The sequence below is a fragment of the Amborella trichopoda genome, chromosome 2 (genome assembly GCF_054954075.1).
Source record: "Amborella trichopoda isolate Santa Cruz 75 chromosome 2, AtrichopodaSantaCruz75HAP2 v2.0, whole genome shotgun sequence".
Classification (NCBI taxonomy): domain Eukaryota; kingdom Viridiplantae; phylum Streptophyta; class Magnoliopsida; order Amborellales; family Amborellaceae; genus Amborella; species Amborella trichopoda.
The window spans coordinates 2373140-2387581 of NC_142337.1; the positions used below are offsets into that span (position 1 = coordinate 2373140).

Consider the following 14442-nt stretch of genomic DNA (forward strand, 5'->3'; position numbering starts at 1 on the left):
GAATCGGCGATCTGGATCGGGAATCGGGTGAATCGGTCAGAATAAAGCTTCAAAAAAATCCGAAAAAATTATTAAAATTCATTATAAATATTGTTTTTTAGGAATTCAATAAGAAATGAGGGTACTCCATTAAGAATTTTCATGTTTTTGAATGAAGATGCGAATGTTGATATGTTCTTTCCCTGCATGAACCGCCATTCAGCATTTAATTTACATCACACAAAAGGATAAACATAGAATTATCATGGAATAAGTATATCAATATACATGGACTACAATAAAGCATAAAATTAGTAACATACGATCTAAAAATAAAATGATAGACGACGTTGTTGTTCTTCTTGGTCACGCTGGTGCCATTGATTGAATTCGTTTGACAATTCATTGATTCGATCTAAAAACGAAACATCGATATTAGCGGGCGTCTGACTATTCCCAAATCCCTGAGTGTTAGTGTTTTGTTGTGTTCCCAATCCAAAATCCCTGAAGCTTGTCCATCCTTCATGCTCACCTGCACTGTCGTGCTCATCCCTTCACTGTTGCTGTTGGGACTCGATATGTGAATAATATGGCTGGGATAGGGTGGCCTCAGAATCATCATCTCTCTCATTTTCTCTTAGACCCCCTTCCCACTCTCCCTCATTAGGTGCAATATCACCGACATATTGTGGATACATTGGCTGGCTGCTTCCTCTTTCATGCTGTTCATCACTTTCTTCAATATCTTCATCACCGATAGCCTCAAGGAACGCTCTCTTGTGCAACACTGGCTCCTCCTCTTCTACTACCCATTGGTCTGCTGTGTCTGTAACAAATATTGTGTCTAGGTCTATCGGCCCATAGTCTTCAAGCTTCCTTCTTATTTGTCGCTCTCTGAGGTTTAAATTATAATGAACGTAGACTAGTTTATGAAGCTTCTCAGAAGCGAGTCGATTCTTCCTAGTAGTGTGCAACAATTGGAACGTACTCTAGTTGCGCTCACAGCCAGTAGCAGAACATGTCTGGGAGAGCACCTTGATTGCTATCCTCTTTAGGTGAGGTGCATCAGTACCATATATCTCCCACCATTTAGCTGGATTAAAATGTAAAAAGCATTGTAAGGGCAAGAACAATTCATAAGATTAAATATATGAATGAACAAAATATTAGCGAGGGGATAACCTGGATCCATCATAGTTCGAGAATTTTTGGCAAGTCTAGTTCCGAAGGATCCTATAGCATCCCTATACATAGCAAGCTAAAACAAATATATTACGTTTTAGTGCATTATTCCTCACAAATATAACAACTTAATGAAGTTCTTACCCAAACATTAAATAATACCTCTTGTATTGCTGCTACTTGGTTTCGATGGCTTCTCTCCAACTTTGCAATAATGTATCTGACCCCTTCCATAATCTTGTGGGGTTGTTCAGGTGTCAAATAGAAAAATTTTGGGTTAAAGTAGTAACCTAAAAAATATATAGGTAGAAAAATGTCATTTACAATTTCATAAAAAAATGATTTAAACTGAAACATTGTAATGATATAAATATATATTTACCAGCATAATGAATTGGACGTCCAAATTTGGTGTTCCACCTCTTTTCTATAATCTCGATCACTTTGCTAGCAAAATTATACTTCTCCCCAATAGCTGATTTCGCCCTCTCAATACCTTCATAAAGGATACCCATGGTAGCTTTCTTGTCAGCATCCACCATTCTTAACACCGTGACCAAAGGGGCAGTGGCCTCTACAACACTGGAACATCGAGACCAGAACAGCCTATTTGAGATTATGTTGTCCACTTTTATACCGGTACTGGACTTCGAGAAGCGGTCATTTAACCACTCTTCACAAGTAAACAATCTCTTTAATGCACCTTCAGATTGTCGAATGGAGTCCACAGCTAAGTAATCGGTCGCAAAGCGGGTTATGGCAGGCCTGATTATCTCTTTTTTTTTAGAGTGTTCTCTAAACAGAAATAATATTTTAGAGTGGTTGTATATAAATCTCGACACCAACCTTGCTTCATCTAGAGTCTCCTTCACAATTTTGATCTCACCGATTTCCTCTAACATAAGATCGATGCTGTGTGCAGCACACGGGTTCCATACTAGATGCTTCCTCTTATCCATCAACTTGCTGCCCGCAGAAACACATGCACGCGCATTGTCCGTAATAAACTGGACTACATGCTTATCTCCCACCTCCTCCACTATCTGATCATATAGTCGTACGTAGAAGTTTGCATCCTTCTTCGTCCCTGATACGTTTTTGCTAGACAAAAAAGTTGTACCTTTTGGGGAATAGGCCAAGAAGTTTAAAAACTCCTTTTTGCTAACTTTATTCAACCAACCATCACTCATGAGAGTAATTCCTGTCCTTGGTCAACTCTGTTTATATTCTTCAATCCACTTTTTACCTTCCTCTACCTCTTCATCTAATATTGGCCCACTGAGCTCATATGCCATCGGGGGTTTTACCCTGGGCCCGACTCTTTGGATTGCACTAATCATAGGTGGAAAATATGGGCTATTGGCTGCATCAAAGGGAATCCATTTATCGTAGAACCATTTATCAACATATCTCCCTAACATGTTTCTTGTAACTTTAACCATACATTTTAGGGTCATCTGTTGTGACTTAGGCTTTGAGAGAAATGGGTCTTTACGACCATGACCTGCAATACTGGCACTCCTAGGTAACTTAGAAACAATTTCTTCAACAACTGATTCTCCTTGATACATATTGCCACCAACCCCTCCATACATATTTGAGCTGGGCCCGCCATACATGCTTGAGCTGGGCCCGCCATGCATATCTGAACTAGGCCCACCATGCATATCGGAGCTAGGCCCACCATGCATGTCTGAGCTAGACCCACCGGGCATTCTAAACCCACGTTGCCTCTGATATTATTCATGTAAACTCAATCTTGTGGCCATGTCCAGCTCATTATTATATTGCTCTTCTAGGTCATAATTATATTGCTCTTCTGTATCATTCCTGCTTGATGGTGTATATAAACTAGCTATCTCCTCATTCATCCTATGTTTGGCAATTTTTTTACCTTTGTTAGCATTAAGAATTGCCACCATCTGTTTTTTTACATTACTAGGGACACTAGTGCATGCAGAAACTTCTCCCTTAACCCCTGTCAAGTGTTGTTTGAACCTATGTACCCCACTACTTAGCACTCTTTGACAGTAATTATAAATAATATTGTCTTTCTTGTTGGGATCAAGTCTGACCCCATGTTGCCATGCAGGGTCTTCTGTAGATCTTGACATGATTCAACTGTTTTAAGATGTAAAAAGTTTAAATTAACCTGACAGTTCAAAAAGAAAAATAATCACCATGTGTAGTGATAATATGTTGCGGTAGTTCATGTAGTTATATTCGTTGTTATTTGTTATTGCAAAATACCTTTTTTGACAATAATATTTTCGTACATATCAATTACAAACATTTAGAATAATACAAAATGCAAGCTCCAAACATGGCTACAACTCAATTATCAAGAACATACATTTTTTGCATTAAAAAATTAATAATAAAAACAACTCTTCAAAAAGCCGGCTAACATCAGTCATTCCAACTAAAAAATCCATGAACAACAGATAAAAAAAAATACAGTTTTGTATTAAAAATAGAATAACATGCATTTTTTTGCATAAATAATCCATCAACATACAATTTTTTCAACAAAAACTTTAACAATAAAAATTTAAAATATGGTTTAATACCTCATGATAATTAAAACCTTGTCACGATTTTCACATCTTTTCTGAAAATCATCATTTTTCAAAAAATTCGATCATGGAAAAAAAAAAAAAAAATTACAGGAAACTCAAACAATAAAAATTTAAAATTGGGTTTAATACATCATGATAATCAAAACTTTATCACGATTTTCACATCTTTTCGGAAAATCATCATTTTTCAAAAAATTCGATCATGGATAAAAAGAAATAAAAAAAAAAAGTTCAGCAAATTTTCAAAAAATTCGATCATGGATTAAAAAAAAAAATTAACAAATTTTCAAAAAGTTCGATCATGGATTAAAAAAAAAAAATCACAAATTTTCTAAAAATTCGATCATGGATTACAAAAAAAAATTCGATCATGGATTAAAAAAAAAAATCACAAATTTTCAAAAAATTCAATCATGGATTACAAAAAATTCGATCATGGATTACAAAAAATTCGATCATGGATTACAAAAAATTCGATCATGGATTACAAAAAATTCGATCATGGATTACATAAAATTCGATCATGGATTACATAAAATTCGATCATGGATTACAAAAAAAAAAAAACATAAAAAAACAAAAAATTCGATTGTGGATTACAAGAACAGAAAAAAACAATTCGATCATGGATTACAAAAAATTCAATCATGGGTTACAAAAAAAAAAAAATTTCGATCATGGATTACAAGTAAAAAAAACAAACATTTCAATCATGGATTACAAAAAAGTCGATCATGGATTACAGAAAATTCTATCATGGATTACAAAAAATTCGATCATGGATTACATAAAATTCGATCATGGATTACAAAAAAAAAAAACAAAAAAAACAAAAAATTCGATCGTGGATTACAAAAAAAGAAAAAAACAATTACATCATGGATAACAAAAAATTCAATCATGGATTACAAAAAACTCTATCATGGGTTACATAAAAAACAAAAAACAAAAAATTCGATCATGGATTACAAAAAAAAACGAACATTTCGATCATGGATTACAAAACATTCGATCATGGATTACAAAAAATTCTATCATGGATTACAAAAATAAAAAATAAAAAATAAAATTCGATCATGGATTACAAGAAAAAAAAACAAACATTTCGATCATGGATTACAAAAATTCGATCATGGATTACAAAAAATTCTATCATGGGTTACAAAAAAAAAAAAAAAAAAAATTCTGTTCTTCACAGAGTCGTTTTACATAAGCGATTTTAACTAAAAAATTCACCTCTAAGTGAATAAATTACATCCAATTGAGTATATTTTCTGATAAACAACAATATAAGGAATCAAAACCCTAACTTTTTAACACATTATTTCCAATATATCATGAAAACAAAATTAAAAGGCGGAAAAAAAAAAAAAAAAACAGCGGAATTTTGGTTCCGCAGACATATCAGTGTTCATCTTAAATTTCTTGTTGTAATTGACCAGATTACGTAAAATTGAAAATTTTAAATCATACTAGACACAATAAAGATTAAAAACCCTAATTATTGAACTCATTATGTTCAAAATATGCCGTGAAATAAATCAAATGGCGGAAAAAAAAAAAAACCCAAACTTCTTACCTGATTTTGTGAACCGAAGCCTTCAATCTCTAAAAAACTCAGTTTTTCTCAACGATTATCACAAATTAGTAACAAAAGGTTTTGATTCACAGCTTTAAGATAAAAATGCCAACAAATTTTGAAAGATTCATGCCCTATTTGGCATGAAACTTTCAGAAAAGGCGGAAACCCTAAACACCAAATTTTTCGTGATCCAAAAACAACAAATTTTTCCACCATTTAATCCTTGAAAAAGCTGAATAAAGCTGTTTACAGCCTGCTAATCAGATCACATGCCAAAAAAAACAAGAAAAGTGATAAAAAAATGACAAATTTCAAAGAATCCCGTGAAGAACACTGTGCAACCCGTGTTCTTCACTGACTCGCCGATTTCGCACAGTGAATCGGCGAGTCACTGTGCGAAATCGTCCGGTTCTTTCTAGAACCGGACGATTTTCGATTTTTAACCGATCTGATCCCTTTTCACGATTTTCGAATAGAATCGGACGAGTCCGATTCGACTTGGCGTTTTTTAAAACGCTGGTGGGGTGTATTCTCTAATGGAGAATTCTCATTATTTCTTTTAGTATCGGTTCTCATTGAAAGTTTGAAAATAGGGGGTAGGTAGGTTGGAATAGTAAAAAAATAGTTACAATATTCCATAAATAGTGGATCGTGCACACGTGTGACGCAATCATTTCCCTTGTGTGGGTTGGTTAGAAACTGAGTGAAGCGGCGCGTCGTCGCTTCACAGGAGCCAAGGGCAACCACAGAGATCCTTGGGTCAATGCAGCCACTGGGTTTCTTAAACGTGTCAAAGTAGATTTTGTATCCCCATTTTTTCTGTGCTTTTGTTGAAGAATTTCAATTGCGCCTTTGATTGGAACTGTAATACGTTCACTCGGGATTGGATGCGGCTGTACTAAATTATTGGTAATAATGTTATAATCCCCTCTTAGGTTTCAAGCTTTCTTATTTGTTGTTTAATAACTAAAAATGATTACGAATTTTTATTGTATACGTTTCTTAATATAATCAAATAAATAAGGCTTAAAGTATTTTATCTCCAATAGTATTTGGATCTAGGTTTTAGACTCGGACTCCACCGGCAGGATCCAAATATTGGACCCATACCAAGACCCGGTCGGGTATACCATACGGGTCTTGAGTCGGGTCCGGGTCCGTGTCCATTGCCACCCCTATCGACCCCCAAACAAAACCACGGTCTAGGCCACATTAGATTGGCACAACCTTTCTTATTTTTGTTCTTTAGTTTTTTTTTTTTTTGGTGGGGCATGGCTAGGCCAGGCTTGGGTTGGGCCTATAGGTACAACGGTTCAGTTGTGGCTAGCCTGGGTCAGGCCTAGCCTATTGCCAACCATGACTCTTAAGTTGCCAGATGTGAAATTGGTGAAATTGGTCAACCGAGGGGAAACAATACTTGATTGAAGTGTGGAACTCTTTTATCAGATATTGTGTGGAGAGATGAACCAATGCCAACTTCTCTGATTTTACATACTTGGGATGTTAATGTTCTTTTGTTAAGAGGTAATGGTCCCATTCTATGCATTCCCTACAGAATGCTCTCTTAATTTAACTTCATTTAAAGAATTTCACCTTAGAATGAATCAGAAATTCCAAGTCTCACAACCATGGACGTGGGATATATATATATATATATATATATATATATATATATATATATATATATATATATATATTATTTATTTATTTATTTATTTATTATTTTTATTTTTTATTTTTTATTTTTTTGTGGAAGATGTATTTATAGGAAACAATATCCGAACTTGGCATATTTTAAAAATAAAATTGGCCCTGGCCAATAATTTCTAAAAATTACAAACTTGTGGGTTTTAAAATATTTTCTTTATCTTTCCTTTCACCTACCCAAAATGAACTCAGGGGATTCCTAAAATGGTGGCTTTTTTGGGCACAACACTATTGTATGGGTTCCACTAAAATTGTGATAACTAAGGTCTTAAGAAAACAACAATTTAGATAGAGCCGGCTGATTCAAAATTGTCGGTGGCAAACCAGTCCGCGTGAAATATCGAGAACTGACAGGTTTACCGCATGACAGGGCTAGTTCTGGTCAGTTCTCTGATATAATCGATTTGTTCTATAAAAGAACTGATCAGAACCACCCCTATTGTTTTATTTTATTTTTGAACTTTTTAATTTTTTAATCACCGGATAGAGAAATTGGATGTCAAATCTAGATTGCCGATCCGTTGAACCCGACAAAAAATGGGGATACATTGGAATTTTAAGAATTAAAAACATATTTTGAGATTTTTTGGTTTGTTTTTGATAATGAAGCATGATGATTAGTTGACTGATTAATAAAATACTTTATCCATAGTGCCCTCGTGGAAAGAATGATTCCTGGTGAATTTGCCATGCCGAAAAAAGAAAAAACAGGAGAGAGAAAACATCTCATCGTAACAGACTAGTAGTCAGCACTCGAGGAAAGTAATATTTATTTTATTTTTTTAATATAAATTTTCATTTTTTTTGTTTTGAAAATACGCCATCGTAAACGTGTTCCTCCTTGTGACCAATCATATCACATACCAATTTCTTGGAAACCAATCATTCATTGTCACTCAAAAAACTGTAAAAGGAAAATGATAAATTAGGAGAATTGGAAGAAGGGCTAATCGACATTAAAGTTTGGGATCCATTTTTTAATTCGATTTAACGATTCACTTTTAGAAAAAGTAAATAGATTTTGAATTTTTAAAATACTTAGATTTGATTATCGAAAATTTAGATGCTCTATGCTCGATCTTGGAATTATCTTTTTTTATGTGCGCATTGATCTTGTACTATTTTTTCTTTTCTTTTTTCTTTAGAGGGTGATCAGTTGAGGCACACTTATTATGATCGGACAAAACCGGTCAGTGCCTTTGTTTAGTTTCAAGTAAAAACTAAGTTGGGCCAAAAATTAGTTAGATCGTATTTGACTCGTTTTAGCTCTTGGGCTGTATGATATTGACCGGTTTGATTGTCAAAATAAAGCTAATCAGCTTTTTTTTTTTGTAAAAAATATGTTTTATACTTTTAAATTATTATTATACAGAAAAATCAATTTTGACTGTACCAAATTTTCTTTTGCGAAACAATTTTAACTGCACCAAACTCCTCATGAGTTCTATGGGGCCTTTCGGTACTTATAATACTGGGTTGGGGAGGTTACATCCGCAAAGTTGAACACCTAAATATACTGATATATGGGTTTTAACCTAAATATACTCATATATGGGCTTTGAAATTAAATTAAAAATGTGAAATATGAAATCTTTGACCAAGAAGAATAACCTTCTCTTTTTTTATTGAATTTAAAAGTATATGCTGCCTCTATGAAAAATTGTATATTTGAGACTTTTTGACTGCGTAGATAAGAAAACATGCACATGTGCTGCCCGCCTTTGTCTCGTGTCAAAAATCGGCAACTTCAAACCTTCGCATATGTTTTGTTTTAATTAATCGCCGATTAATTCATCCACCAACCATTTTCTCTCTCTAACTTGAGTCTTTTTCCGTGTATCCTTTCTCTACTTTTTATTTTCTCTCTCTTGACTTTTCTGTTTACTCTTTCCACTTGTTCAACACTCGGCCAGCTTTGGCCGCTTCCACATTACGTTCCCCGAACCATCTTGAGGACCCTCCTCAATCAACCTACTTTCTCTCTTCACACACTATATAACCTCCCCTCTTCCTATCAATTAGCATCACCACTCCTCTTCTCTCTCTCTCTCTCTACCACCCATTTTAGCATCTTTCATTCACTGCATAACCACCCTCTCTCTCCTGTTTTCTCATCCCTCAAGAACTAAATAGCCTTTCTCTCTCTATAACTTAAAGAGTTTCTCTCACTAAATCACCGAGCCAGAGAAAGATGGGCAGCCTCCCTGAGAACTTCGACTCCTCCGTCATGGATGCACCCCACCCTCTAGACCCTGAGGACTTCCGAAAGCAAGCCCATATTATGGTCGATTTCATCGCCGACTACTACCAAGATGTCGAGAAGCTCCCGGTTCGTAGTCAGGTCGAGCCCGGATACCTCCGGCACCGCCTCCCCGACTCGGCCCCTTACAACCCCGAGCCCCTCGAGAACATCCTTGAAGATGTCAAGAGCCACATCGTCCCCGGCATCACCCACTGGATGAGCCCTAACTATTTCGCTTACTTCCCTTCAAGTGGTAGCACTGCCGGGTTCCTCGGAGAGATGCTGAGCACCGGCTTCAACGTCGTGGGCTTCAACTGGCTCTCGTCGCCTGCCGCCACCGAGCTCGAGAGCATCGTGATTGACTGGATCGGTAAAATGTTGTGCCTTCCCAAGTCTTTCTTGTTCTCTGGAGGTGGTGGGGGTGTCCTCCAGGGGACCACCTGCGAGGCCATCCTCTGCACCCTGGCTGCAGCCCGAGACCGAAAGCTGAAGAAGATTGGGGGTGACAAGATTGGCCAACTTGTTGTCTATGCCTCAGACCAGACGCATTGTGCCCTCCAGAAGGCAGCGCAGATTGCCGGTATCCGCCCCGAGAACTTCCGTGCCGTCCCAACAACAAAATCCTGCAACTTTGGGCTATCGCCCGCTGCCCTCCGCAGGGCCATGGAAGAAGATGTGGCAGCGGGGCTCGTCCCCCTCTATGCCTGTGCAACAATAGGAACCACCTCCTCCACCGCCGTCGACCCCCTGGAGGGCCTCGGCAGGGTTACCAGGGACTTCGGTGTCTGGCTCCATGTAGATGCCGCTTACGCCGGCAGTGCATGCATATGCCCGGAGTTCCGTCACTTCCTTGACGGGGTCGAGCTTGCTGACTCGTACAGCATGAACGCGCACAAGTGGTTCTTTACGAACCTCGACTGCTGTTGCCTTTGGGTGAAGAACCCCGACGCCCTGGTGCAATCTCTGTCGACGAACCCCGAGTACCTGCGGAACAAGGCGACAGAGTCGAAGATGGTGGTGGACTACAAGGACTGGCAGATCGCACTATCGAGGCGGTTCCGGGCCCTGAAGCTCTGGATGGTGCTCCGGAGCTACGGGGTGAGCAACCTCCGGAACTTCCTCCGGAGCCACGTCCGCATGGCCAAGCAGTTCGAGGGGCTCGTGAACGCCGACCCCCGGTTCGAGATCGTCGTGCCGAGGACGTTCGCCATGGTGTGCTTCAGGCTCGCACCACCAACTGGGTCCCGATGGGAGACTGACAATGGCGAGGAGCTCAACAAGGCGCTACTCGAGGCCGTGAACTCGACTGGGCTCGCCTACATGACGCATGCCGTGGTCGGCGGCGTGTACATGATCCGGTTTGCTGCCGGCGGGACGCTCACAGAGGAGCGGCACATATCGGCCGCATGGCGCCTGCTGCAGGAACAGGCTGATGCCTTGTTAGGCACGTGCGAGACCAAGGAGGTCTAAGGATTGTGGGAAGGGTGGTAATACTAAAAATCCGACCTGTACATTCCACACCTGATTTTTTATCTTGTACGTTGGAGCAACCGTCTTGGTCCCCATGATGAACACAGAATTCACATCATTCTTTTATTATTTACCGTCAAGTCCAACTTTTTTCATTTTATCAAATGTGTAAATCGATTGATGTTGAATGAATTGAGACGTTCTCTTCACTTTCGCTCTATGGTTCCATAAATTCACATGGCATCAGCGCTTCCACCTCGCCTTTCATTTACCAATCTTTAAACCTCCTAACCTTCCTTACATCTCTCCAATACTCACTTACAAATCTCTCTCTCTCTCCAAAACTCACCTATCAAAGCCTCTCTTCTCAAATTGCCACTTCCAAGATTGTTTTTTTGGTTTTTATTAATGCATTATTGTCCAGAACTTTTTTTTTTTTTTTTTTAAAAAAAAAAGTTAAGCTCGAGAGATGCATTCGATTGCTGTGAGTTACATCTTGAATTTCTTTTTTACTGTAAAATGTATGATATAGATAACAAATACTGAGACATGAGGCAAGTTCTCATTTTTCTTGTATTTTCAATAAAATAATAAAAACTTATAATAAAATATGATAATTGTTTAGTCAAAAATTTGATTTTAAAGAAATTTCAGTATTTTTTTTAATTCTTTAAGGCTGGATCCAAGAGATCCAGATCACCTATCTACCGCTCTAACCTGGTTTTTCAAATGAACGATCCAGGTCGCAGACATTTTTTAAAACCTTGGTTCCAAATTAAGTGGCTCAAGCCAATTGCTTCTTTTACCCTTGGCGAAGGTATTTTGGGATGTGTGTGATTATTGCAAGACGCTATTATTATATTAAAGCATTTTTTGTGTTTGCCAAATAGGAAATGCTATGTAATTTTAGGAGCTGTGACTTCCAAAACATCACTAAATAACGGGACAATATACTATTAGACCACTTCTTTTTGGTACAAGGATGGCATAATTGGTATTAGGCATTAAATGCTAAATTAGGTCGTTTTGGGTGTGTCATAAAATTTGAGAATTTTTTTTGAACTTTGAATGTGGTCAATGACATATTCACAATCATCCAATTTCAAATTTGATCGACAAAAATAATTATGATTTCCTTGTATTAAAAATAAATGATCTCTTTGTATACTTTCCCATCAAAAATTACGGCCTAAGGAAGCAGCCGCTTCTAAAGTTAGTGGAAGAGGCCATGCAGCCTTATGTTAAGATGGATTAAGCCTTTGCGGCAGTAGGAGACTTGTCGTAAGTAAAAGGGAGACCTTATTGTCGGAGAGGGTTTAGGGTATGTGACCTAAAAGAAAAATGCAAATCCAAAAGTATATTTTCCCTTTTAGATTTTAATTATATTTAAAGATTCAAGACCAAATAAATATATGAGGATAATGGTGGATATAAATTCCTTAGAGAATCTGCTTCGCGTGGAGTGCTACCCTGGTTCACCTTCTCCCAATTTGTAGCTTAAGGGTGTTTGTTTCACAACATATTTTGCTAGCACATGCCATTGGATTTGTTGAGGAAGCTCATAAAAAATTTGAGAAAAATGGTCTGTAATTTATTTTATTTTATATTTTTGTTAATTTGTTGAGTGCATGTTTTTTATTTCATGGGCCGCAAGGCATTCCAGCCCTTCAAAAACATAAAATTGACTTTCCTTTCTGAATAAATTAATTTAATGCTCCGGAGAGGGCTGATACTTTGTAAAAAAGAACAAATTATTCATTTGGTGGTGCTGAGGCAATCCACAAAATTTGTGGCCAATTGAATATATGTGCCAAATTTGGGTAAAACAAAAGTTCCCAGGGTTTTTAAAATTTCTGGTTGGATTCGGGTCAACCCCGAAATGGACCTGACCTGACCTAAGATAGTTTTTTTTTTGATAATTCAAATGTAGGAATCAAACTTAAAATATAATGTTGCTCGACGTCCCACTCAAGACCGAGCCCAATTTTTAAGAGAAAGCCAACTACGAAGCCAAAGCTCAAGGAACACCCGGATAATATATATGTAGACCCTTCCCAATTAGGTGTAACATGGACGTAGACCCTTCCTGAGCACCTGGACCCGACCTGACTGGTCAGGTTGGATCTGAGTCTTGAATAATAAAATTTTACTGTATATATTTTCTAACGGGTACATTTTATTTATGCATACTTATATATACCGTATTGGGTCAAGACAGGTCGATCCCCTCTAGGATATGGACCTGACCTAGTAGGATCCAAGCTAGACCTGGATTTGGACCTAACCCTGGATCCAATAGGATCGGGTCCAGTCATTTAAACCTGGACTCAACCCACTAGATAATTCAAACTTAGACTATGCTCAGGTCGACCCGATTTCCAACCCGTACAGTAAATCATACTAAATGAAGTATACTACAAGTAATTCCCGGCCCTTTAGTCTCATGATGGATGTGAGGCATGGATCGTTGCTCCACGGGAAAGAAATTCATCTCCAGCATAGGTCTTTAGCAATGGAAGGCGGAGACGGTGAAATATATTAAATACGGGCTCGGATGTGTATATAAATGTCACAATTTCCAGGATGTCACAATTTCCAGGATATATGCGACTCTTCATTAATGCATGGGATTGCGACTCTTCATTAATGCATGGGATTGCAACTCTTCATTAGTGCATGGGATTGTCTACAGAGAGACTATTTATCTTTTATACATTAAGGTCACAATCATTATTCTCCCTTAAATTTCAAAATGGCCAGCATGCATTTATGGGATCAAAAAATCTTTTCACGCGTTTTAACCAATGAAACTCATAAAAGCCATGTTTTATAAAAGGGAATCGCGTCCGTCCATTCTCAATGTAATGTTAGCCGTTATCATATAAGAAAATAAGCATCTAATTACGAACTAACAAAAAGGGGGGAAAAATGAAAAATTAAAAATGAGAAGAAAATAACAAAAAGTTGGAAAATAACATAAAAGTAGACAAAATAAAGGAAAAATACTTGGGAAATATCTTATTTTATTTTTGAACGCGATTTATCATAATAGTATCTAAGTAATATCTATTATTATTTTTTTTAATTTTATAAAATGAGCATGTCTACAATTGTCTCGTGGAAGTAATCTGTACATTTGCCCCATTGGGTAAAAGTATTCACATAGGAGGATTTCTTTAATGTGATAAACTATGATATAAGTTAGAATCACTAGATGGGTATTCCAGAAAAAAAAAGGAAAACGACATGGATTTTTGAGTTCTTATCTATTTAGATCTTACCATCCAAAAATTGAATGGTCTCTATTCAATATGTGGATGTCAATTTTTCATAGTTCTTATGATTTTTCTCTTTTTGAAGTTGGGCCTTGATTGAGGAGGTTAAGTGGGGGTCTAAGAATGTTATTAGATTGAGTTATTTTCAAGTGCAATCTGCGTCGTCCAATTGTTTGATTGGGGGTATTTGCTAGAACGAAAAAGTTTATATAGAAGCGAGGCTCTAAACAATTAAATTAGAGCCCACCTCAAAAATTTTATTTGAGGGATGCCCAAATATCCTCAAATTGATCATCTTGACATCAAGATGCATAGACATGAGAAAAAAAATGGATTTCAAGTTTTGAAAATAGTGCATCTTGTGATGTATTTTTTGACTGTCAATTTTTAAGATTTTCAAGTTTTTATAGATGTGCTCGATCTACA

The 14442-nt window shown here is 37.2% G+C and overlaps 2 protein-coding genes across 3 annotated transcripts; one reads left to right on the forward strand and one right to left on the reverse strand.

Annotated features, from left to right (window-relative positions):
* Positions 1-230: 230 nt before the first annotated feature.
* Positions 231-4791, reverse strand: LOC148783033 (uncharacterized). Of its 2 annotated transcripts, XM_088859889.1 has the most exons (4): positions 1544-4791; positions 1324-1451; positions 1162-1237; positions 231-1072 (listed from the first exon to the last, which is right to left on the reverse strand). In XM_088859889.1, the coding sequence occupies exons 1-4, from the start codon at positions 2349-2351 to the stop codon at positions 969-971; spliced, it is 1116 nt and encodes a 371-aa protein (XP_088716015.1). In that variant the 5' UTR covers positions 2352-4791; the 3' UTR covers positions 231-968. The 2 variants fall into 2 exon arrangements, with proteins under 2 accessions (XP_088716015.1, XP_088716014.1); XM_088859888.1 differs by having other exon boundaries at positions 231-1237.
* Positions 4792-9055: 4264 nt separating this feature from the next.
* On the forward strand, positions 9056-10950 carry LOC148783034 (tyrosine/DOPA decarboxylase 2-like). Its single transcript, XM_088857378.1, has one exon. The coding sequence runs from the start codon at positions 9221-9223 to the stop codon at positions 10739-10741; it is 1521 nt and encodes a 506-aa protein (XP_088713504.1). The 5' UTR covers positions 9056-9220; the 3' UTR covers positions 10742-10950.
* Positions 10951-14442: the final 3492 nt, after the last annotated feature.

Coding starts and splice junctions, on each gene's coding strand:
- LOC148783034 (XM_088857378.1), top strand. CDS start 9,221: ATGGGCAGCCTCCCTGAGAACTTCGACTCCTCCGTCATGGATGCACCC.
- LOC148783033 (XM_088859888.1), bottom strand. CDS start 2,351: ATGAGTGATGGTTGGTTGAATAAAGTTAGCAAAAAGGAGTTTTTAAAC. Junction 1,452..1,543: donor ACGTCCAATTCATTATGCTG/GTAAATATATAT, acceptor TATATTTTTTAG/GTTACTACTTTAACCCAAAA. Junction 1,238..1,323: donor AAGTAGCAGCAATACAAGAG/GTATTATTTAAT, acceptor TATTTGTTTTAG/CTTGCTATGTATAGGGATGC.